This window comes from Chamaea fasciata, unplaced genomic scaffold (genome assembly GCF_029207755.1).
Source record: "Chamaea fasciata isolate MVZ Bird 193981 ecotype frontalis unplaced genomic scaffold, bChaFas1.0.hap1 SCAF_5, whole genome shotgun sequence".
Classification (NCBI taxonomy): Eukaryota; Metazoa; Chordata; class Aves; order Passeriformes; family Sylviidae; genus Chamaea; species Chamaea fasciata.
This window is the reverse complement of record NW_027094090.1, coordinates 2394829-2417738: the sequence shown is the minus strand read 5'-3', so window position 1 is coordinate 2417738 and position 22910 is coordinate 2394829. Positions and strand designations below refer to the sequence as shown.

Genomic DNA, 22910 nt, shown 5'->3' with positions numbered 1-22910 from the left:
AAACTGTCCAATTAAGAAATGACACCTAAATTATTTTTACTTCTAACCCAAAAACCAACCACCCGTGGCCCCCAATGAGGATTTTTCTACCCAATTACAAAATACCACCCAGGCCCATGAAGAAGAAGGTGAAAAAGAAGGACTCAGCCTATGCCCTAAAACCTCCGTCTTGTTTTATATTTATTACTATATTCTAAAACCTTAAACTCTAAGTTTTCCACCATGTGATATCACACACTTCTATTCAAACCACACACCCACAATCCCAGTTCTATCACTGAATTTTGGAAGCCTTTTCCAAGGCCTCAGGTCAAATGCAGTGTTTTCTTGGGGGTCAGTGCCTGTCAGCACAGAAAGTCTAAAATACTCAGTGCCCAGAGTTCCATAATGTTTGTAAGGACATCAGCACCCATCTTTCCTTTCTTTAAGGTGCCTTCCAACCCAAACCATTCTGTAATTTTTCCATCTTACTGGGATGCTGTAATTCTCTGAAGTTCTTTGAAGAGGCAGGAAGCTTGCACAGCTACCATGAGGGCTTTCCAGCTTTTGCTGGAGATATCCATGAACTTCCAACAACCAGAGAAAAACCCCTATTCATCAATACTGCTGCCTGAGCTCCAACACCCACTGCATTTGAACTCAACAGCATTTTCACCAGGTAGATGCTCCACTGGGATCCTTTCACTTAAATGAATGTCATGTCCAGTTATCCCTACGGGTGTTTCTTTGGGCTTCAGGGAGTTCCAGAAACACAGCATAGACAGCTCTTCTATCTTCAGGCACCATCAAGGCAGGTGAAGCTAATACAGGTCACAGATCTCCACAGAATAAATCAAATAAAACTCCAAATATCCCAGCGCACAACTGCCAGAGCAGTTGGACTTTATTAACTTCTCTGGGGCCTCTCACAGATTTCAAGTTAAGCATCCACTTAAAATGTTTTGCTGGACTAAGGCCTGGAAAAGCAATAATTAACTGTACAGGAAGGTTGCCTAGTTTTGATATATCAGTACTAAAGGACCACGACAATTTTCTTTGACTCAACTCTCATCTTCCTGGAAACACAGCTAAAAAAAAAAGTGATGCTCCCTGCTTGAGTTCACCAGCAGTAAAAGCCTGATAAGTTGATTCATTTTATCCTCACCCAGCAATTACGGGCAATAATTACAGATGGTTTTGCTGAATAGAAGAATAATGCGTCCTAAATGTGTTTATAAATACATAAAACCTAGGAGGAATTCAAAGAGCCATTAGGAGGGATCAGCTAGCCTGAGCTCTGGCCTACAGGAGTCATTAGTGTTTGTGGACTGCCCTTTTTAGCAGAGCTAAAACACCGGCTCAAAGAGCAATTAGGGAGCAGATCAGCAGCCTCCAGCAGCAGCAGGCAGGATGCTGCTAGGCCAAAACGCCAGCAAAAAGTCCAAGATAAATCTCCAACCCAGCTCTGGTACATGGAAATCCATAATCAGCAGGGATTTAAGGTGTGGCAGAGAAGGAACCGCCCAACCAAACTGGAAAAGCAGCTTCCAACAGAGCCAGGTGACCATGAAACCATACTCCAGATGATCCCCTCAGTCTAAACACAATCCCCTCAGCCCAACTGTGTGGCCCCTTGATGCCCTTCCAACCTGAATTATCCTTTGGATGTAAAATCCAAGAATCCAGGTCTTCAAGTCAGGCCAAATTTGACCAGAAACTCTTAAGCTCTGAGAGGAGCACAATTTATCTTTCAAGGGTATAATCAAACTGCCTAAGTGCTCACTTTAATTGCCTGACAAGCTGAAAAGAATCACTTCAGGCTGAAGGCAGGAAACTCCCAAAACGGCAGAAAGAGGAGAAAAGGGAGGAAAGTTTTCAAGGAAAACAAGACAGCTTTGACCACCACCAAGACGATGAAAAGCTTCACAGTTCCAGCAGACATCTTACCTAAGGTGCAGGGTACAAAGCTCCACCCCAAACCAGAGAAAATTCCTCTGACGAGCAGTGAAGTGAGATGAATCCAGCAGAGCTGGCACAGTCAGAGGCATCCTCCTTGGAGGAGCACAGCCAAAACCAACCACTCCAGCTGGAGCACTTGAAACCAGAAAGGATCCACACAACCATCAGACTGCCTTCCTGCAAGATCCAGACCCTCGCATCCCAGGCAGGAGCCTAGGAGGACCCAGCCCCCAAAATCACAACACTAAGCACAAACACCTGTGGCTGATTTGCAGCCCGTCTCCAACCTGTTGAGATTTCATTAATCTAATTGCCACTGGGTAGCTCCTCCTCCACCTGATTGGGCTCCAGCTGAACTCACACCTACCCTTAATGGAACCGATAATCCCATACAGACATTAAATTAAATTTAAGCCTTTTAGTTTTGGGTTTTTTCCCCGACATTATTTACAGAAGAACACATCTTTATAAGAAGGATTTACACAGAAACAGGGGGGCAGATTTTTTTAAAGAAGGTAGAGTCACACTAGATTTAAAGAAGAAATTGTTTATGATGAGGGTGGGGAGGCCCTGGCACAGGCAGTCCAGAAAACTGTGGCTGCCCCTGGATCCCTGGAAGTGTCCAAGGGCAGGTTTAGAGCAACCTGGGACAGTGGAAGGTGTCCCTGCCCATGACAAGGGGTGGAATTTGATGGTCTTTAGGTCACTTGCAACCCAAACCATTCTAGAACTCTGTGTCCACTCACGTGCTGCTGGTCGGGTGCCAGAGAAGCAATCACAGCCTTGTGGTTTGCCATGTGGACAGCCCTCCCCCAGAAACAGGAGCAAGGCCAGCAAGCCACACGCCACACGAAAACTATTTCCATTTAACGTATTTGGGTTATTTCCTCTGGGGGATCATCTGCCAAAAAAACCGCCAGCAAGCAAAACCCTACAAATAAACACCACCCGGCTCCTGCACAGCTGTGGCTCTCAGCTGCACACAGGCCTTTGTAGAGACAGAAATACAGTCATCTTCTGCAGCAGAGAGAGACATGTAAGGAAGTTTGGATTTATGATGAAAGGGTCAGGAGTTGCAAGCACAGGTTTATTTTCAATTCCAGACACTCCTAGCAGCGATATAAAGTAGCCGCGTTAAACTCTCTAGAGCTTCTCTGCCTGGCAATTTCATGTTAACGACTTTCCAGAATGAAGGAGGAGGTGAGGGCATGAATTCACTTCCAAAGCTGCTGCTGGGATAGCAGGGAGAGGCAAAGGGAAGGTCCAAAGAGGTGGGGATAATATCAGCAGTTCTCACACCCTGCACAGTTAAAATCCAACCCAGAAAATCACAGCCCAGCAGGTAACTTGGGAGGACACGGGGCCCTGCAGTTGGAATGCTGGACTGGAATGAATCACTTCATCATCCCACATCGAATTCCCACTTGCAAATGAGAGAATATTCCTCACCACCACCCTGCCCCAGGGAAACAGAAGCACACGTTCATAAGGTGCTCTGAATATCCAAAATATCTTCATCTGAGATGGATTGGCAGCTCCCTAAATGCCCTCCTCAGTCCCACCAGCTGCCTCTCTATGTGGTTGTGTTCTGCTCCTGCCACCTCTCCCTGTGTCACCAACCAGGGCTTCATCTGCAGCTGTGACACCATGGCCAAATGTCACAGTCACCACTGAAATAAGGAAGGATGTGCAAAAGAATGGCCCAGGTTTAAAGGATTCTGGCAGGCATGTGCCTTCTCCAGGATTAAGCCTATCAAATAAATAATTAACACATCCAAGCCCTCCTGGAGCAGATAGGTTTACAAGGCTGGTGCTGGCTTGGTCCCAGAGGGATTCATTGAGCTCCCCAAAACCCCCAAATTCAGCAGAAGGGTTAGAGATCTGATTACATCACCTCCTTGCCTGTCCCCATCTCATTCCCAGCAGGAGCGAGCACACTGGCATCCCACTAATGGCAGAAGCACCAAATATCAGGGGACATGGGCAAACAGTGCTCATAATACACCAGTTGTCCCTTAAACATCTGCTTTCACTGTTTGCCTCTGAAACAGCCCCTGATAACCAAACACAGCCTAATCCACATTTGGGGAAGAGCCTCGATAAAGGATTAGCCACCCCTCACTCCTCCTTGCTTTCACTCCAGCAGGATCTTCCTCCTCAATCAAAGAGCCTTTTTTTTTTTTTTCCCAGATATCTCAGCAGGCTCCAAAGCAATTCCACAGACTCACCAGGGATAAAGGCTGTCCCAGTGGCCAAGTCTTGCCTTTGATTTACAGCTAATACCTAACAACCCTGTCTTCATGTGGTGGCAGGTACTTGGCTCTTCTCTCCTGTTATCTCAGGCTTGGCTGATGCAGAGGATGGAGGGAACACACGTTAATGGATGTCTGTGCTGCCAGCAGGGCCAGGGAGCCAACAGCAGTAAGAAATCAACAGTTACAGGCATCTGAGTCTTTGCAAGGAGATATCCAAGGTCTTTTCCATCACCTGACTGCAAGATCTCCTTTCCTGCCTGGCTGCAAGGGCTGAGTGAGGGTGGAGGTGGACACATGTCCACTCAACAGGATATTTAAAAACCTAGAGAGATGGGAGACACAGAAAAACCTCTCAGAAGGAACTTCACAGTTCTTGGGAGAGACACAAGTTAAGAAGTTTAGGGTCTAGGTCACCTGCAGCAAGGGTGAACCATAAATCCCCAAAGAGTGGAGCTGGAAATAATGGAAACCATCTTCCTGCAAACCACAGGACTTTAAATTCCAATGGCAGCAGGATGGTACCCAAGGCTTGTGCTCCTCCTGTTTGCCTGTGCACGTTCTCTTGGTGTTTTGAGCATGGTTTGAGTGCAAGGTGAACTCCTGGCTGGACACTGCTTTGTCCTGCCCACGGCATTAGTATTTGGCATTCCTGAAGCTGGATTTACTCTCCCTCTGAACTCCTGCAGTATCTCTGCTTCTGGCCATGCTGCCTCATGTGAAATCAATAGATTTTGGTTCTCCTGCCCTTTCTCCCCACAGAACTTCAGCAGAACCATCACGTTTCATCCTGCTGCTTTGCCGAGCTGTGAAATCCCAGTGCAGGATGGACACGGCCCCTCTGGCTTTCCCCTCCTGGCACATCATTCCCAGAATTTAATGCCTGTCACTGCCCTCCCCATCCCAGGCGTTCCTGACACTGGGTCAGGGAAAGGCTGCAGGTTTGCCCAGTTGTAGATCTTTGTCATCTGCACTCCCAAATTTTGTGGACAAAGAGATGGGCAGCGACCAAAGATAGCACAGATCACCAACCAGCCCCTCTCCAGCGGTCGGTCTGCAGCCTAATGACATCCAAAAATACCCAGCCCCATTTCCCCAGGGTGCTCTGTGATATAATAGAAGCTGGATAAAGAGCCAGCATTTGGAAATACATTATAATTGCACTCTGCTTTTCACTTGTGCACCCACAGCAGTGGTTACTGTGCAATTACATGTCACCATATACAAATGACAGTGCAGTTACAGTAACTTTACCAATTACAGGGAAATTGCACCCACTATGCTGAGAGGTTTTCACTCAGACACAATTCAGGAACGCAAGAACAAGAGGGAAAGTTACTCAAATTGAGTAGAACTGGTACAGGCATTTGGGTTTTAGGTCTGTAGTTTAAGCACCAGTTCAAGGACTGGTGTCAAGTTTCCAGAGTGCTGCAGAATCTTAATGGAGTACAGACTTTTTATGCCTGCATTTATGTTCCTGCTCTGCTGTGAGTGTAAGGCTTCCCAACAGTCTACACCATGTTCCTCCACGTCGTAAAATTTGCAATTTCCTGAAGAGGAGGCTGCTTTTCTTGCAGAGGGCAACAGGTTCCTTCAGTCTTCAGGCCTTTTGCTCAGCTGAGCTGGGTGATTATCAGTGATTGTGGATAAAAGGAATTGTGCTGTAAATTTGTGCTATAAATTAAGCATCCTCCGAGTCCTGCCTTTCTGGGTGATTACAGCGCCCAAAGATGTGCACAAGCTAAATCCATTAGCGAGCCCCTACATATTTTCTACAGCTCAATATTACAATATTTAAAAAATTCCAGTGCTAAGTTTGCTTTCTTTACTTTTTGTGTCACACCTCGGAGATGCAGAGCCCTACTTGCAGCATCTGCTGACCCTGTCACAGCCACAGCAACACAATTGCAAAGATTTTTTTTTGGCTTGTTCTCCATCTCTGGTTCCCACTTTTGCTGGGACCAGTCTGGAAGCAGCACTGGGCTGTTGTGGGCTCTGAGCAACCTGCTCTAGTGGGAGGTGTCCCTGTCTATGGCAGGGGAGTGGAACTGGATGAGTTTTAAGGTCCTTTCCAGCCTGTGATTAGAGGCAAATTGTTCATGTCCCCATGAAGGAGAGTCATATTGTGGTTTAAAGTGGTATTTCCCTTACCTTGGTTAGACCCCCAAAGCCTGATGTAGGCACAGAGAAGGGACAGTCCCTCCAGCAGCAAGGCAGACCGAGAGATAATAAAACATTCCATTCACAGAGATCTTCCCACTCCAAATCCCAAACATCAGTGTGTCAGCCAAATCTCCCTTTTGCATACTGCATTTCCATCTCTTCAGAAGATTTCCGGCACCATGATTCCGAATCTCAGCATCAGCACCCCAAGCCATGCAGGCAGGCTGAAAATCACGCCCCAAAGCTGTGTGGTCACTGAGGTTCATTCCTACAAGCCAGAAGGATGGATGTGACCTGAAGATCAGCAAGCGTGACTGTAAAAGGTGTAAAAGGAAGCTGAGCTTTCCTGTGGTCCCATAAACTTCCCCTTGCTGGCTCAGAGGATCATATGGATGAGGCACTGAAGAATAAACAGAGGAACATAATCTCTGTGCCTCTCAGATCAGTGCTTTGAAAAATTCACTTAAAATTTTTCACACCCCCAAAAAAAGAGATTATTGACTGTGGAAGCTCTGCCTTTGAAACTGCCATGGACTGTTGGGTAAATAAGCATTTAGGGATTTTTCAAAAGGGAAGTATTGATCAAATAAGCTGCTAGAGCTCTTCTGTAAGAACTTATTGCAGCAGTAAAGCTCTGTTACACACCTGAAACACAGCAGCACTGATATTCTCTGGTGCTGCTGCAGCTGAGACAGGGAGAACAAGCACCAGAGTGAGGAAATCTTAGGTGGAAAGGGGATTTTGTGAAAGCAGAAAGACACCTTCTAGAGAAGGTGATGCATTTTATCCTAAAGGATGTCGCATTTCTCTGATCAGCCCTCTCACTCCTATTGAATGCACACCAGCACCTGATCAGATAAAGTCTGGCTGCTTCCCTTTGATGGCATCGCCAGCAATTCAATTGCCATAATTATTATTTTGTTACACAGGCGAAAAAAAAATCATCATTTGGGCTGCAAAGTGCCACTCGCACCAACAGCGCTGCAGAAATGAAACAACAGGGCTGCTTTGCATGCAGGCAACACCTTCACCCCGAGAGCCCTGAGCCTCTTAAAAGCATTAATTAAGCCTCACCACGGCCCTGCAAAGGTGATTTAAGTGCTGTAATGAGTGAGATGTATGTGGTGCTGCTCTTCAGCACCGGGAAATGGTGAGAGCTTGGCTTGCTCAACAAATAAGGGGGAGTCGACATCCAGGGCTGGCATCTGTATCAGGGAGAATCGAGATGTGTCTGGTCCCATCATCTCGCAGAAGATGAATTTAAAGAAGCCTGGTTATCAGTTTAAACAACAAACTAAAGCACTCGAGCCCTGAAAGGGAAAATCTCCCGCTCGCAGCCGCTTTATCTGTGCAGATCGCGGCGCTTGAGGAATTCAGAGTGTTTGTACCAGGCAGTGGAAATCCACTGAAGCTCCAACTGCTCCTGAATCTGAAAGCAGGACTGAGCAACTGGGAGGCTGCAGCCAGCCCTGGGTGCAGGGACACCGTCACAATCACAGCCCTGTGTTTCCTGCTGTGGGATCCCAACCAACAGCCCCAACCCGAGAGCGCCGGGTCATTCCCTCGTTAGGAGGAGTGAATTTTTATTCTCTGCTGCACGTTCCCTCGCTCTGCCTCTCCCACTCTCTCTCCTTGTCTAAATACGTGCCTGGCTAGTATTGCTTGTTTACAGGATAAATCAGCTGTACAAATCCTATTATATTTTGGATCACTGACAGTGCCGGGGCAATGACATTGAAACGGGGAAATGCAATGTTGTTCCTACTGATCTAATGTCACCCACATGTTCCATCAGCCACACCAGCTCCCAGTGCTGCATGGAGGAAACAGGGAAAACTTCATCTTTACCATTTAGCTCCAATCCTATCTGGGTGTCTTGCCTTTCCTAGTGTTGAGTATTTCTTTATAGAATCATAGGATGGTTTGGGTTGAAAGGGACCTTAAAGAGCAGTCAGTCCCACCTCATGCCATGAACAGGGACCCTTTTCACTGGATTGGGTTGTTCAAAGCCTCATCCAAACTGGCCTTGAACACTTCCAGGGATGGAACTCCAGCTCCATCCTGAACCTGGATACATCTACACAACCAAGGGTGTGCTGGCTCTGCCAACACAAAATTTTGTCTGAAAGTTGTTGCCAGGTTACCCAAAGATTGTCCCATTCCTAATAAAATGCTCCTCAAACAAACTTAGAGCAAAAACTATATCCTAAAAGAGTGAAACCCTGCAGGTGCCAGGCTGGGACAGAAATATGGTCAGATGTGATTCAGTAAAACAGTTTTTTTCATCTCCATCTCCACAGTATCCAGTCTTCCAATATCTGTGTTATCCTACCAGGTACAATGGGAACCCATCCATTCAATTTGGATAAATAGAGAAATTTCAGGGTGGGAAAAATAAATAAGTCTTATGTTATATTCCTGGAATATAAATAGATGTACACGTGCCTCAGATCACTCCCAGAGGCTGAATATCTTCACTGATCCTCCAAGTTCTGAGACAGACCCTGCACTGTCTTTTACCCCAACAGTTCCACTGGCATCAGGCGAGGGAGGAAGGGTCTGTGCAGGATTTATCCCAGAGAGCAAAGCTAAATCCAGCACCCCCCTGACCCCCTCCTCAACAGAATGGGCATTGTACAACCTCCCCTGCTCCGGCTGCTTTAAATAGCATCAGCCTCACCAAGGGAGCTGGAGTCATTTTGCTTCTGGCTCTTCCAGGACATCTGAGGTTTGCTTTCTGCCTTTTTTTTTTTTTTTTTTTAAATTTAAAAAAACAAAACAAAACAAAACAACCAAAAAAAACCACCCTCTTGCACAAGCATTCCCCTTGGCCTGCCAGGCGACCTCCTGGCGAGGCGAGGTGAGGTCAGGTTTGCGACGTCGCCGATCCCCTGGCGCGGAAGACAATGTGAGGAGATCATGTGGAGGCCTCCAGAAATGCAGAGCTGAGCCACGGGTGACCACAGGGCTCAACCACAGAAGAAAACAGCCTGGGTTGCTGGCAGGGGAAGCAGCAAAGAGGAGTTCCCAGAAATAAATCTAATTGTCCGTGTGGCGAGGAGGGCAGGGAGACGGCGTGGGGAAGGGATGGAGGGTCTGGCACTCTGCTCACCTGCACACGGGGGACCTGCAGGACCTGGGGTGATGCTGAGCTGCTCAGGCACAGCCAGCTGGTGCAGAGATGGGGTGGATGGATGGATGGATGGTGGGGGAGGGAACTGTGCCTGGAATATCTCAGACACAACAGCAGCCCTGCAGCCTTGGGTCCTGCTCTGCCCTCAATGAACATTTTGTGTGAGCGGGGTCACCCAGACGTGAGAGAACAGCTCTGTGAGAGGGTTTGGCTCCCAGCCACTTAAAGGCAGAGGGTTTCCTCCCGTTTTATGCTTTGAAAGGAAATAAATGTTTTTGACAAGGTTGTTTCCAATGCATGTTTGGGGTTTTTTCCCCCCCAGGACAATGAGGATTTGGGAAGGAGAGGTTTCAGGGTGGGGGTGTTTCAGGATGAAAGTAATTAATTATTGCCAGAATTATTTCTGCATCCATGGGTCAAGCAGTATCCTCTCAAGGACAGGTGTTTAATACTGAGAAATCTACTTAATACCTCAAATGCAATCATCCTCTCTATGCAATTAGACCCTGGTTTAGAGCCCTTAAGTGCAAGCTTCTGTTGATGTAGGGGATTAAGAGTTTGTGTTTTGCTCTCCCTCAGAGCATCCAAAGCCATTTTTTTTTCCTGCCTGGAGCGCAGAGCACTTTGCAGAGGCAGGGACCTGTCCTTATCCCTGCTGACTGAAAGCAGAGAGGTGGCACCTGGGAGAGAGAACCATCACCCAGGGAAAAGAGATGATGAATCCACGTGCTGCCTGGGCTCACCTCACAGAGAAAGCAGTGGGGAGATTTTCCCAATCCCGGCTCAGAGGGGCCAGGACCTTACTGGGAGCACTGGAGACATGAACTCAGTTGCTCTCCATTAGCCCACAGAGCACAGCCCCTGACCACCACTGACCACAACCATGAGAAATTCCAGCCATGTCCCTAGAGAGAGCTGCCTCATGTGGGGAGATAACATGGAATTTCTCTCTCTGTGGAAGTGTTTCTCACCCTGGAGCAGAGCCAGCTTTGCAGGGGAGGTGATGCTCAGGCCTGCTGGGGGCGGAAGGTGCAGGGGAAGAATTGCAAATCACAGAGCTCAGCTGCAGAAACCCTGAGCCCTTCCTAGTGTCCCTCTGTCCTGCCCAGCTCAGATCCCTCTCTCTCCAGCCCCCAGTGTCAGCAGGAGGACACTTGTCACCTCTTATCACAGCTGCTGGGCCCAGCGAGTCCCTGGGCCAGCGCACGCCATCCAACACAAACTGATGTGACCAAGTGCACAAACACAGATCTGGCAGCCACCAGCCTGTTTGCTCCGGCTCCCAGTCTCCAGTGAGCATTCCCAGAGAGGCATTACAGCATTTCTGAGGGTACTGCCCTTTCCAAAAACTGAACTTGGTCATTTTTGCAGGGGTTTCCTGCTCTTGTTTGCATTTTCAGAGGAAGAAGGAGAAAGTGCTGTTAAAAGTTGACCAAGAACTGACCGTAGCTGTCCATAAACCCTTTGAATCAGAAACACCAGCCAGTAAAATTTGGAGTAAAGATGTGTACACAAGACTTGTGCATGGTCTGTCCAGCTGGGATGAGCAAAAGGTGCTGTTGTGCAAGCACCAGTGGCACTGACACACACAGGGATTTACTTAGGATAGCCCAACTGGCAAACAAGGAGAATTATGAGGTAAAATGAAACTGATAACTCATCCCTGTGATTGATCCATTCCCCTGGGAAAGAGTCAGGCTCACGTACTCACTGATCCAGCCAGGAGAAATGGGCAGGGCTGGGTGTGCAAAGTGCCAAAGCCCCTGGATTGCATGGACCTCCTTCCACACATTCCTCTTCCCAAGGACTAGGCAAAGCTAACACTCCCTTTTCCCTAGCCTTTGGCTTTTATGGTAAAATGGGAGAAATGACAGATAAGGATGACAATTCCTGCTTTTTTTGCTTGTAAAGTGATTTTTTCCCTCGGAACACCCCTTCTTTCCAGCAGCTCCAGCTGGTCCTTCTTTCTAAATGACCCTGTTCTTCTGCCCACCCTGCCAGAGAGGAATGTAAGAGCAAGGAAATATTCCCTCCTCCTGCAACAGATGGGCACAGCCCTGAGATCCAGGAGTCCCGGGGCCAGAAATTGTCGTTTTGTGCCTTAGCCAACCCCCCCGTAAAACAACCTCCTGCTGCTCCCCATCCTGATGTCTCAGAGGTGCTCTGTGTCCTGTTAACACCGGGGATGATGAGCACAAGCCTGGAAGGAAGAGGAACATGAAACAGGCTGAAAAATCTTGGCCGTCCCTGTTAACACCAGTGATTGCAAACAGAAGCCCTGGAAGGGAGAGGAATATGAAACAGGCTGAAAAATCTCGACCACCTATCCCCTTCCCAGGAGTCAAGCTGACTATTCCATACCATACATGAAGCCTTTCCACCACCTGAGCTGTAAATGGCCCTTCCTAACCTGGTGGGATGGAGCAGGAGGGAGCCCAAGGGTCATCCCCAAGGACCAGGCAGTGTTCATGTTCCCTGTGCTGCCCAAGAAAAATGTCTGTGCACCTAGCTGGCCTCCAAACATGCCCAGCATGGAAGGACTAATCCACAGACTTCTGTATCCAGCTAAACCCTGTGACAACAGCAGTGGGCATCAGGGGTGGTCAGGGGATGCAGGGAAAGCAGAGAGAGCAGGAGGGCAAAGCCCACTTGAGGAACAAATGCATGGAGATGGTGCAGGACTCCCAGAGATTTCACCAGCAGCATCTGCAAAGAGGTTTTGGGGAGTTACCAACAGCCACCAGAAGCACAGGAAGCCTTCACAGCCAAGTCACTCGTCAGACAATGGCTTGGGACCCAAACATCCACTTCTGGTAGCAAAGTGTTGGGAAAACATTGCCCAGCTCTTCACACAAGGCCTTTTGTTGGCCAGTCAGCTTTGAAAACATTTCTGTTCTCCCCCAGGTGACAGCGCTGCCATGAAAAACAGGAAGTGACTGAATACAGCAATTTAAACAGTCAAACCCCATTTCCTGCCAAAAGGGAAAGAAAATACCAGCAAAAGGCAGAAGCCATGCAGGAGTTGTGGACTGACACTTTGATTATCTTGGACAGATAGTGGTGGTGCATATCTGGTAGAAGCTGCAGTGATGGAGGTGACACCTTTCCATGGCAGGGACTGGAGTCTCTTAGTCTGGGAGGCAGATCAGGCTGAGGAGGAGGCCAGGATCTCCCAGGAGAGCAGCCCTGGGATGTGAGCAGCTCCTGAGCTAACAGCCAGGGTCACATGCCAGCAGCACCCCGGGTTTGGGACTTCATTGCCAGCCAAAGTTCCAGCAGGATCCCTGCTCCTCTTCATCTCCTCACAGCCCTGACACCCTCAGGCTGCTTTGGGGTCAGTCTCCAGTACCCTCCTCTTCTTCATCCACACTTTTTGTCTCACAGCACTTCACTTGCCTGGTCCCCAAGGTAGAGGGGAAGGCTCCCCTGCCTCCTCTGCTGACCATCCCAGGAGTGGAACTCTCACTAGGCTTCAAAACACACCTATTAATCTTATTTCATCATAATGGCAATCAACAAATCCCCCAATGATCAATTCCTGTACAGAAATGCCACATTTACATCCCCATCCTCCTCTCAAACTGCTGGTTTTTCCCCTTTATATTTTTGGGGTTTTTTTTTAAGTAATCCAACATTTCCCAACAGTGCCATAGAACCACAGAATGGTTGGAAGGGACCTTAAAAGTTCATCTAGTCCAGCCTCCTGCCATGAGCAGGAAGGGATAACTTCAACTAGATCAGGCTGCTCAATTACAAAGTTTGTGAAGGACATTGAAACCACAACCTCCTTTAGCCAATCATAAAGCTGATTTTCTGTTTTAAGAAGCCTGGTTTTTTCCCCTCCAGAACAACCCTGCTTTTGCCAACACCCTGCAGGTCCACGGAGCCAAAGGGTTTGAAGGTGCCCTCTGACTGTATAAGTAGGAATGGCTTCAGTATCCAGAGAGGAGATTTAGATTTGACATGAGGGAAAGCTTCCTCACAGCATGGACAGATTTTAGGGAGAGAGAGGAATCTCCATAGCCAGAGGTTAAGAACAGGTGAGACAAACATCTGTCAGGAGCGTTATAAGTAGGGCAGAAGGGCAAATCAGATGACCTCATAAGAATCCTTTTTTCCCAGCCTCATTTTTCTCTGATTATATGAATTTCTAAGCATTTGGGGTCAAGTGTACTGCTTAAATATAAGCTATTATCCTGCTTTTGCAGAGAGGTATTACCTGGGACCATTCATCACCTCAGTGAACATCACCAATTTGCAAATCAACGGCCCAGACATGAAAATCTATCTTTTTTTTTTTTTTTTTTTTTTTCTGATTTATGCTGAAGATGAATGGAAGGAGAGCTGTAACACAGGGATGGGAGAGGAATGAAAAGTGAGGATTCTCCATTCATCTCTGGACTTATACCTTTCTCACTCTGGAAATTCTGCTACCACACTGCTGACATCTACAACAGGCACTTAGCACGGGGCAATCACAGGCTTGTCACACAGAGAGGTTTTTTTTTTTGGTTTTGTCTTTGCCTCGACCTTTGCAAACCAGACTAGGACAAGTCTACAGGACATCCAACCCTGCAGGACATCTGGGGACCCAATGCCTCCTGCTGAATACCGACCACGAGACAAAGTTTGTCCAGCCAAGGTCTTTCCTGACCTCAGCTCTCTCAGCTCCAGATGTAACCAAGCTGCCTGACCAGAGGAGCTACAGACTTTGCTGCTGGGGACCAGAGTACTGTTTCCCCACATCCCTGGAATTATCTGTGTGCACGTTGCAGGTTAGGACAGCTGGGAATGGTCCCCAGGAGATTTCTCTAGCCCTGAAGTTGCCTTGAGCAAGGATTACACCAAGGCAGGAGCTGAAGTATCCTGTCATGTGGATCCCCTTTGAGTCAGAAATATTCCCCTTTGTTAGAAATATTAGAAAAAAATAGAAGAATATTTGTTACTAAAAGCCAGACCTGATAGGCAAGGACAGCAAAAGGAACCCAGCTCCTCAGTCCTGCAGCTAATACCACAAAGAATCACAGAATGGCTTGGGTTGAAAAGGATCTTAAATATTATCCAGTCCCAATCCCTGCCATGGGCAGGGACACCTTCCACTATCCCAGGTTGCTCCAAGCCCAGTCCAGCATGGCCTTGGACACTTCCAGGGATCCAGGGGCAGCCACGGCTGCTCTGGGCAAGCTGTTCCACTGCCTCAGTACCCTCTGTGTAAAGAATTTCCTCCCTAGCACCTAATCCAAGTCTCCTCTGTCACTTTGAAATGCTCAGTGCCCAGCACATCAGCCGGGCCTGTTCTTGTACAGGATTTCAGTTGCTGAAGGCAGGACAGCAAAGCTGAAATTCAGTTCCAGCCTGAACTGTAGGCAGGTTAAGCCTCTGTTTGCACCGACAGAGAAACGTTTGACATCCACACAAACCCGGGGAAAGGCTCACTGATGGCTTTGTAATTGGTTTTAGAGCTGCCTCTAACACATGTGCTGAGTGGCAGAGCAGCAGTGCTGGGGCTTGGCTGGCAGGCAGGACATGAGCCGAGGAGACCAGGCTCTCGCAGACACACATCCAGCCTCCAAAATACTTCACCAACCATCAAATATTTTCCAAGCTTAGCGGCTGGACTCTGCAACCCCTCTCAGCAGCCAAGCCACTAATACCTCTTCCCTCGGGCAGCACAGCTGATCTCAGGCAGGGCTTGCCAGCAGCTCTAAGTAGGCTCATTTAAGGAGAGGACAGCATACTTAGTCACACACTTCAGACTTCCTGCTTTTAATTCAAGCATCTCCAGGTTCTTTTGCAGTGTCTCTGATTCACAGTGAAGGCGTACACTCATAAATATGCTCCAACACTTTTCCCCACCGTGTCCTCCCTCCAACCTCTGCAGTCCTGCCCCTACTCAGTGTGACATCAGTTTTCTGGGTTTGGGACTCACCTCATGGGACATAAGAAAGCTGTTGGCCTTTTTTGCTCCTGTCTAAAGCCACAGAAGGCAGGACTGAGAGGTTTCAAACCTCCTAATTGGAGAGGTCCAGCACTGCAAACGTCAGTGTGGAGCACAAGCAGAGCAAATATGCAAATGCATGGAGAGGCTTAAGAGCCCAGGAAAGAAACTCCAGTGGGAAGCTCCCAGCTTAAATCTAAAGGCAGCTCTTTGAAAGTGCACAGGCCTTGCGGCTAAACAAAAAAATCAAAGCCAGATTTGGGCACAGCCTTTCTCCCTGTGCAATGCTCCACAGGGAGCTTTGCGGGTCTAGGCAGAAGAGATCCCAACTAAAATCAAGGACTTGTCCCTTCAGTGTGGGAGAATGAGAGCAGGGCAAGGTCAGGCAAGGACACTGAGGGGTGTAAAGGGGAATTAGAGCAGGGAAAGGAAGGATCAGTGTCCTTACAATGAGATTCCCATCCATGGTTCGTCCTTGTCCTGCCAGGGAGCATCAGAAGAATCCCCCAGCAAACAAGGCTTGGGCACAAAGGAGCAATCCCATATCCTGAGCACTGCCTGCCTGGAGATTACGGGGCAGGAAAGCACTCTGGCACTTCTCCCTATTCCCTTTGCTCAGACTGGAACTCGCCTCTCACTTGAAAGAGCTAATTAAGGATGGGAATCAAAGCCCGGGGAAGCAGCTCCTTCAGCCCCGGGTGCGGTGCCAGCTGTAATGCCCGTGTCTGCGCCTGCTATCAAAGCCAGCCCTGTGCACACTCCTGCCATGGCACTCGGAATAAACCGAGGCAATTTCTTCAGACCATTTGTAGGTCAGACAGACCAGCCTCTTCCCCAGTCCTGCCCTTAAATCTTGCAGTGTCTAATCCTTGATCTGCAGCCAGGCCTTAATTTCTCAGCGCAGAGCTGACTGGAGACCGGAAGGCGAGGAGCTTTGATGGTTAATGACCAGTGCTTCTCAGCCCTTGAAGAAATGAAGCCCTGGCTTCATAAAGTTCCCTGAATAAATCCTGCCCCAGCTCCAGCCCAGGGAAAAAAAAAAATTACCCCAGCATACACAGAAACCAGCACAAGCCCTAACATCTCTAGGCCCTCTTTTGGTTTAGGTTTGAGCCGAAAGTGTGCCTGGGTCTAAGTGATTTCACCCCTGTGATTTGCACCATGAAGTAACTACAACAGGCATATTCCTCTTCAACATTCCAAGGCCCCTTGGTTTAGCTCATCAGCAAACATAGCATGTCTGCTGATCCCTTCGTCAGCTTGTCCATGAGCTAACCGGGGCATGAAGTGGTTAAACTGGGTGTTGTGGTGAGCTGGAGGCAGAGCCAGGACTGGGACAAGGCCATCTCAGTTTCTTGGTCTCTGCTTTAAGGGTTGAGAAGGTTGGTTAACTGAAGACAAAACTTGTTAATGGGTGAGGAGCGCGAGGTGAGGTGCCACGGGGCTTCACTTACCGCGCTGCTACAGGGAATGTCCTTGACCTTGAGCCAGGCCAGGTCTAATGTCCCCTCTCCCCTGTAGCAGGACTGAAGCCTGTCCTTGATGCGGTCGTTGATGTTTTTCAGGACAAAGATGCAAAGAGCAGACTCATCCAAAGACTTCATCTTCCTTTTCTGCCCCTTGGAGAAGACTGTGAAGAGGATATCATCCTCAGGGCCAACGCCCAGAGACCTGGCCAGGATGGCTCCAGCCTTGGACAAGTAGGCGGCCTGGAGCAATCGATACTCCACCCCGTTCTTCTCACAGCCAATGGGCACCTCCACATAGGAGTTAAAGGCTGTGTCCTCCTTACAAAGCCTCACCAGCTTGGAGGTATAAACCTGCTCCTTTGTGGTGGAGCCGGGCGGGGAGATCATCTCAGGCTGCAGAGTCAGGAAGTAGACAAAGTTCCCGCTGCTGAAGCCGTAGATATAGTAGATATCGAAGTCGGGGATGATGGTAAAGGTATCTGAGGGGATCTTGATCATAGAGGCCACAAACTCGTCGTGAAAGACATAGGCAAACATCCCATCAGCCTCGGAGTTCTTGGTGAGCTTCCTGCTGGAGATGGTGGGGAAATACTCCGGTTTGCCGTCCACGGCTGTGGCGATGAACAGCTTGTCGTCCATGTTGCTGTAAGAAACAATGACTCCAAAAACAGAGCCACTCTCGTTCACCCCAGAGAGGTAATGCTCCTTCTTGTGGAAGGGCTCTCCGAGCTTGAAGAGGTCATCCAGCCTCAGGAGCTTGCAGATGCCCTGGTACAGACTCCCACAGGCTATCAACCGATTCTCCTTGTAGTCTATGAGGAGCATTTTGTTAATGTTGTTGGTGGGCGTCAAGGGTTCGTTGCAGGTTTGGACTATCCTGGGAGGATAACACTTGGGATTATCGTCATCAGGACCAGTCTCGTGGGTCACCAGGACCTTCAGGTCACTGGAGAGTTTGTAGATCCTGTTGACAGCCCCCAAGTAAATGTGCCCAGTTCTTTCGTCCACCACCAAGTGGTTGAAGTTTCCCTCTGCTTGCTCCCCGGTGAAGGTGATGAAGGGCCTCTTTGGATGGGGTGGCTGCTGTCTGCCAAGAGGTGACACTGTGGTGGACAGCAGGAGGTGAGAAACCAGGCAAGTCCACTTCCACATGGCCGGCGACATGATCAGAGAGGTTTGTATTCCCAAGGCAACAAGGATTAGAAGCTGTAAAACTCTTCAAAACACCAATTCCCTGGCAGATTCTGTCCTACAAGCAAGGAAAAAAGAAAACAAAAGTACATTACTATGGAGTATTCCTTCCTCCTCCCTCCTTCACAACCATGCCATCATCAGAGCGTATTTAATTGCTAATCCTCCCTTTCTCCACTCTGAGCTCTCTACTTAAAACCAGCACAAAGGGAGCCCTCCTGACAGAAAAGATGCTGGGAGAAAAAGCAGAAATCACACAGCAGAGTAATAAATCAGCACCCTTTCCCTCTCCATTACACACACACGTGCCCCACGGTGCAGCATAAATACTGACTGGAAGTGCAGAAGGGTAATGGTAAAAACAACACCCAGCATTGCTGTTTGCACTGCCAGCATCAGCCCAGCTGTGTATTTGCTATCTGAGAGGCCAGAACTGGAGAAGGATTATTATCCTGCTCTTCTGGACGAGGCACTGAAGCCTACAGAAGGTCAGGGATCTGCCTACAGGGATGGGGCCAGATGGATGCTGAGCTCTCCCGCAGCCCCTGAAGTTTGCCGGGAAGGAGCCAGCCCTGGTGTGACATTCACAGCCTTTCAGGGAGATCTGTTTGAGCAGGAGCTCTGTGGCTTCCACATCAAAGCTGCCTCACACCAGCCCAACCTGGAGTACAGAGCCAGGGGTTGGGGTGTGCCAGCTGTCACTGCCACATCTGTGAAGGGCTGGGAGCAAACGGAGCACAGGGTGTCCTCCCTCCCCTGGGCTCTCACCACAGACCACTCTCCACCCACTTCACACTCTCCACCCACTTCAGAGCTGAGGGAGCATCATCTGAAAGAGATCCAGCTCTCCTGGGAATCTCAGGTGACTGAGGAGAAAGGGGTTGCTTATCTACCAGAAGTGATAAAGCCTAAAGCACTGTGAAGTGGGAAAACCAATGACCCAAGGACCAGCCTGGTGCTTTTCCAAAGAGAGGGAAGAGGCTTTCCTTGCACCACTCAGTCCCTTAAAATCTCCCAGGTTTTAACCACGCTGATGGGAGCAGTATGGGGTTCAAACATTTGGTGGGCACATCACCAAGCCCCACGGAAACACCTCTTCCTACTCAACACTTCCATCTGCTCCCTTCTCCTTCACTTTTTTGGTGGCTTCTGTACCAAGAACAGCTTTATCCCTTCATGGTCCCACAGAGCATGTGGGAGATGGAGTCCTACCAGCCCAGGCCTCACAGGCCAAGCTCCTCATTGAGTGCTGACCACACAAACCTGGTGGCCAGGCCCTTCATCCCTCTGTCATCCACATCAGAGCTTCACAAAGCTGTTCTTGATTTTAAAAAGGACACAAGCCAAACACAGCTCCACTCCTGCAGTGTCCCAACCTCTCTGTCACAGAGTGACTTTGCTGAAATCAAGGGGTGTAACCAGTGATGACAGCCAGGCTCACACAAGTAGGAGGCAAGGAAAAAAATCCCTGTTTGCAAATCCCAGCAGGGAGGGAGATGTGACAGTGACACAGGTCTGGATGTGCAGCTTTTTCAGATCTGTGCAGCTCTGCTAATGCCAGTGGAACTGAAAAATTTACCTCAAAAAAATAACACGGAGAATAAATCCCACATCCTTTTGACCCATAGGCTGATTAGATCTGATAGTGGAAAGGGTAAGTCTGGGCTTGTAGAGCAGCCACCACTTTCATGCCACCCCAAATATTTCAAAATTCTCGCGCAGCAGCCAGGATTTCCAAGCTGTTGTAGGATCACCTTCACCTCCCGCTGCCCTCCCTGCCGCGGCAGCCGCAGGCGTTGGATGGATGACGGACAAAGGTCAGCCCACATTTGCTTTAGTCGTGTTTACCCTGTTCTGCTTTGCCTCTCTGGTCAAGCAAATATTTAATAAAAGCAAGCTTATAGTGCAGAGTTTGCAGGACTGCCTTCCCAAGCTCTGCGGGGATAGGCAGGCTGGTCACGTAGGCTGTTAATAACCTTTATTATGATGGATAGAGCAGTGATGGGATGAGCTCTCCCCACACAACCATTCCTCTTTCAAAAGAGCCCATCCTTGAGAGAGCAGCAGAAGAGGGAAGCTGTCCCTGTTTGAGTCCTGTGTTCAGGAACGTCACGTGGCGACCCTGAGCACCGGCTCCCGTCACTGATGAGTTATGATCCACATTTCTAACAGGCACTGGTTTGGTCGGGAGCTAGGCAGATCTAGGAAGGAATTATTCTTTTCAAGTACTAAAAAGGTATAAAGGTATCTGGTTTACCCCCATATTTTACTGTGTTTTGCTCTGCAGAGTCAGCAGAGGTGCAGGGCGGGGAAATGCTGTAACTCCCAAGACTGAAGAGGTGCTGAGCAGCCCCTCTCTCCAAAAGCAGCCCTCTGCCCAAAATTCTTCACAGCACCTGCAAAAATGGGATAAAATCTGCCCATTCAAACAAACAGCCAACACAAAATGAGAAGAGACAGACTCCAGGCATAAATTTTTCGAGGCCCGTGCAGGTGAGAATTGATTTGAGGTCAGACTATCACTCACAGAAGAAGGGAATGGTGAGGAGAACCTTGCTAGATCCCTTCCAACCCAAACCATCCCGTGATCCTTCCAGGCAAAGACAGCAAGTTTGATCTGGAACCCAGAGAGACCCCAGTGAGAAACTCCAGGAAGGCTTTACAGCAGGCAAGGACACTTTCCAGAACACTGAACCTCACGGGGGAGGAAGTTCACCTGCAGAGGAGGGAGCATCAGCAGTCTGAGAGCACCAGGAATGCAGAGGAGCAGCCTTTTGGGACAAAGCAGGGAGAGCAGCAGCCTGAGGCTATTTTGCCATCTTCCAGCAGCCATCTGAGTGACCCCAGGAGCAGGATTTTCTCTCTGCTTGCTGCTGGCACTCTCTCCTCTCCCATCTGCTCGTGCTGTCTGCCCTGTACCCTCTGTCCTGGAGCCCCAATCAGTCCTGGAGCCTCTGAGGGCTGTAATTTATAATTTGGCTTAATTAATAAATAACAGCAGAGGTCAGGGGCAAGGAGGCCTGGATGTTTAGCCTGCAGAATAGAACAGGGTTTGTACAACCCTTTGAAGGATGCACCAGAGAGAAAGGGGGTTGTGGATGGGGTTTTTTTCCCTGTGTCTGGATGGCAGGAATCACAGCAGCTGGGAAGGCAATAATACAGTGCCGTGGACATGCAGAGTCTACAAGAGAGTAATTATATTCTGAAAACAAAGCAAACAAACAAAAGGCCACAGCCAGCAAGGGCTGGACTTGGGCTCCGAGCTGGCTGTTCCCAAAATAAACCCAAACTGCCTTTTCCACCGGGGATGTGGCCAGCAGTGATGCCATGAGCCACCACAGGGCTCCTGTGTGAGGCCAGACCATCCCTCGACGTGGCTCCTGCCACAGCAGCACCTCCAGGGTCCCCGGGAAGGTCACAGAGCAAATCCAGCTGTTTCAGACAGGGTTTCATCCATGGTAGAGCAAGGTCTCAGAGTCAACCACCACAGGAGGTTTCACACCACTGTCCTGCCTGTGGAATCACAACTTTATGGCCTGCACATAACAGATTCCCCAGAAGATGCCTCGAATTCCCAGAGTTTGGTTTAACCTCCTGGAGAACAGCAAGTTATGGTGCTCCCCCACAGTCTGGTTACCTTTTTTTGCTGTTATTGAGCATTTCCAACAAAGGTTTGAGACCACTGAGTTAAAGGTTGCTGTTTCGTTCTGCTCAGGGATCTCCAGGATGCAATCCCAAGACTCCAGGACATGAAAGTCTGTGGTAAATACCAAGAAAAGTTTGGATGTGAAAGGATCTCAGAGGAAGAAACATTCCAAATGTCTTTTAACTCTGATTATTAGATGAGAAAGTTAGGGAGTGATGAATACATCCTCGAAATGCAGCAGCGTTCAAGGGGACAAAGTCAAGGATGAGTTATGCCTGAGGAAGTAGGAATAAATCAGGAATCAAGAGGACACAAAGGACTGATCTGTCAGTTGAGAGAGAGGAAAGGACTTGGGAGGAAGTGTACAGGGAGAGGGGAAAGAGAGAGCTGAGTTTTGATTGACAATCTCACAAAATCCGTGGTCATGTCCCTGTACTGGAGTCTGGGACAAATCCACCCCGCTCCAGTGACAGCTCCTGAAAGGAACACATCACTGGGTGAACACAGACAACAGCATCTCCCTCACACACACACACACACACATCCCTCCTGCCATCAAAGGTGTTAGACAGAGCCACGTCACCATGTCCCCTGCCACGGCCACATGTGGCAGCAGGGACACCACAAGGTCAGCGGGAAGAGCCTGGATACAGAAAGCCACAGAAGCAATCCCACTGTGGGCCCAGCTCACAGCAAAAATACATGTTAAAGCCTTGAATACAACCAAAGTGAGCTGGAAAACAGCTCTGGGAGGGACGGAGGGAAAACTCAGCACATCCTCATGGACAGTGGGTCTGGCAGCACCGCAGAGTCCCGGTGGATGGGCATGGTGAGTTCCCCACCTGGCTGGGAGGAAGCATCCAGGACTCATGGGCAGTGAGAGGGTGGTTAATGAAGCCCAGCTAATCAGGCAGCACGTTCCTGTGTTTGCTTTTCCTGCACTCAGGCCATTCATTCCCGGGATGCAGGAGGCCGGGCAGAGATGCTGACGAGGCAGACGCCCAGCGCCCGAGCCAGCACAGAGCAATTCAGCACCAAGTGCAGCTACACAATCCCTTTAATCTCATCTAAAGACTTTTTGTCATGGTTTCCTTTAATAAACCCTGATTACCATGGATAGAAGCTTTTCTTTGGGAGCCAACATGGCAAGAAAACCCATCCAGTGACATTGTCAACAGCT

At 48.9% G+C, this 22910-nt stretch overlaps 1 protein-coding gene across 1 annotated transcript in view; it reads right to left on the bottom strand.

Annotated features, from left to right (window-relative positions):
- The window catches only part of PLXNA4 (plexin A4), a 420747-nt gene extending 402690 nt beyond the window's left edge, over nucleotides 1-18057 (bottom strand). Inside the window, exon 1 of the mRNA XM_066182659.1 lies at nucleotides 16879-18057. Within this exon, the coding sequence (XP_066038756.1) occupies nucleotides 16879-18057 (1179 nt within the window). The remainder of the gene's footprint in view (nucleotides 1-16878) is intronic.
- Between the last annotated feature and the right edge of the window lie 4853 nt (nucleotides 18058-22910).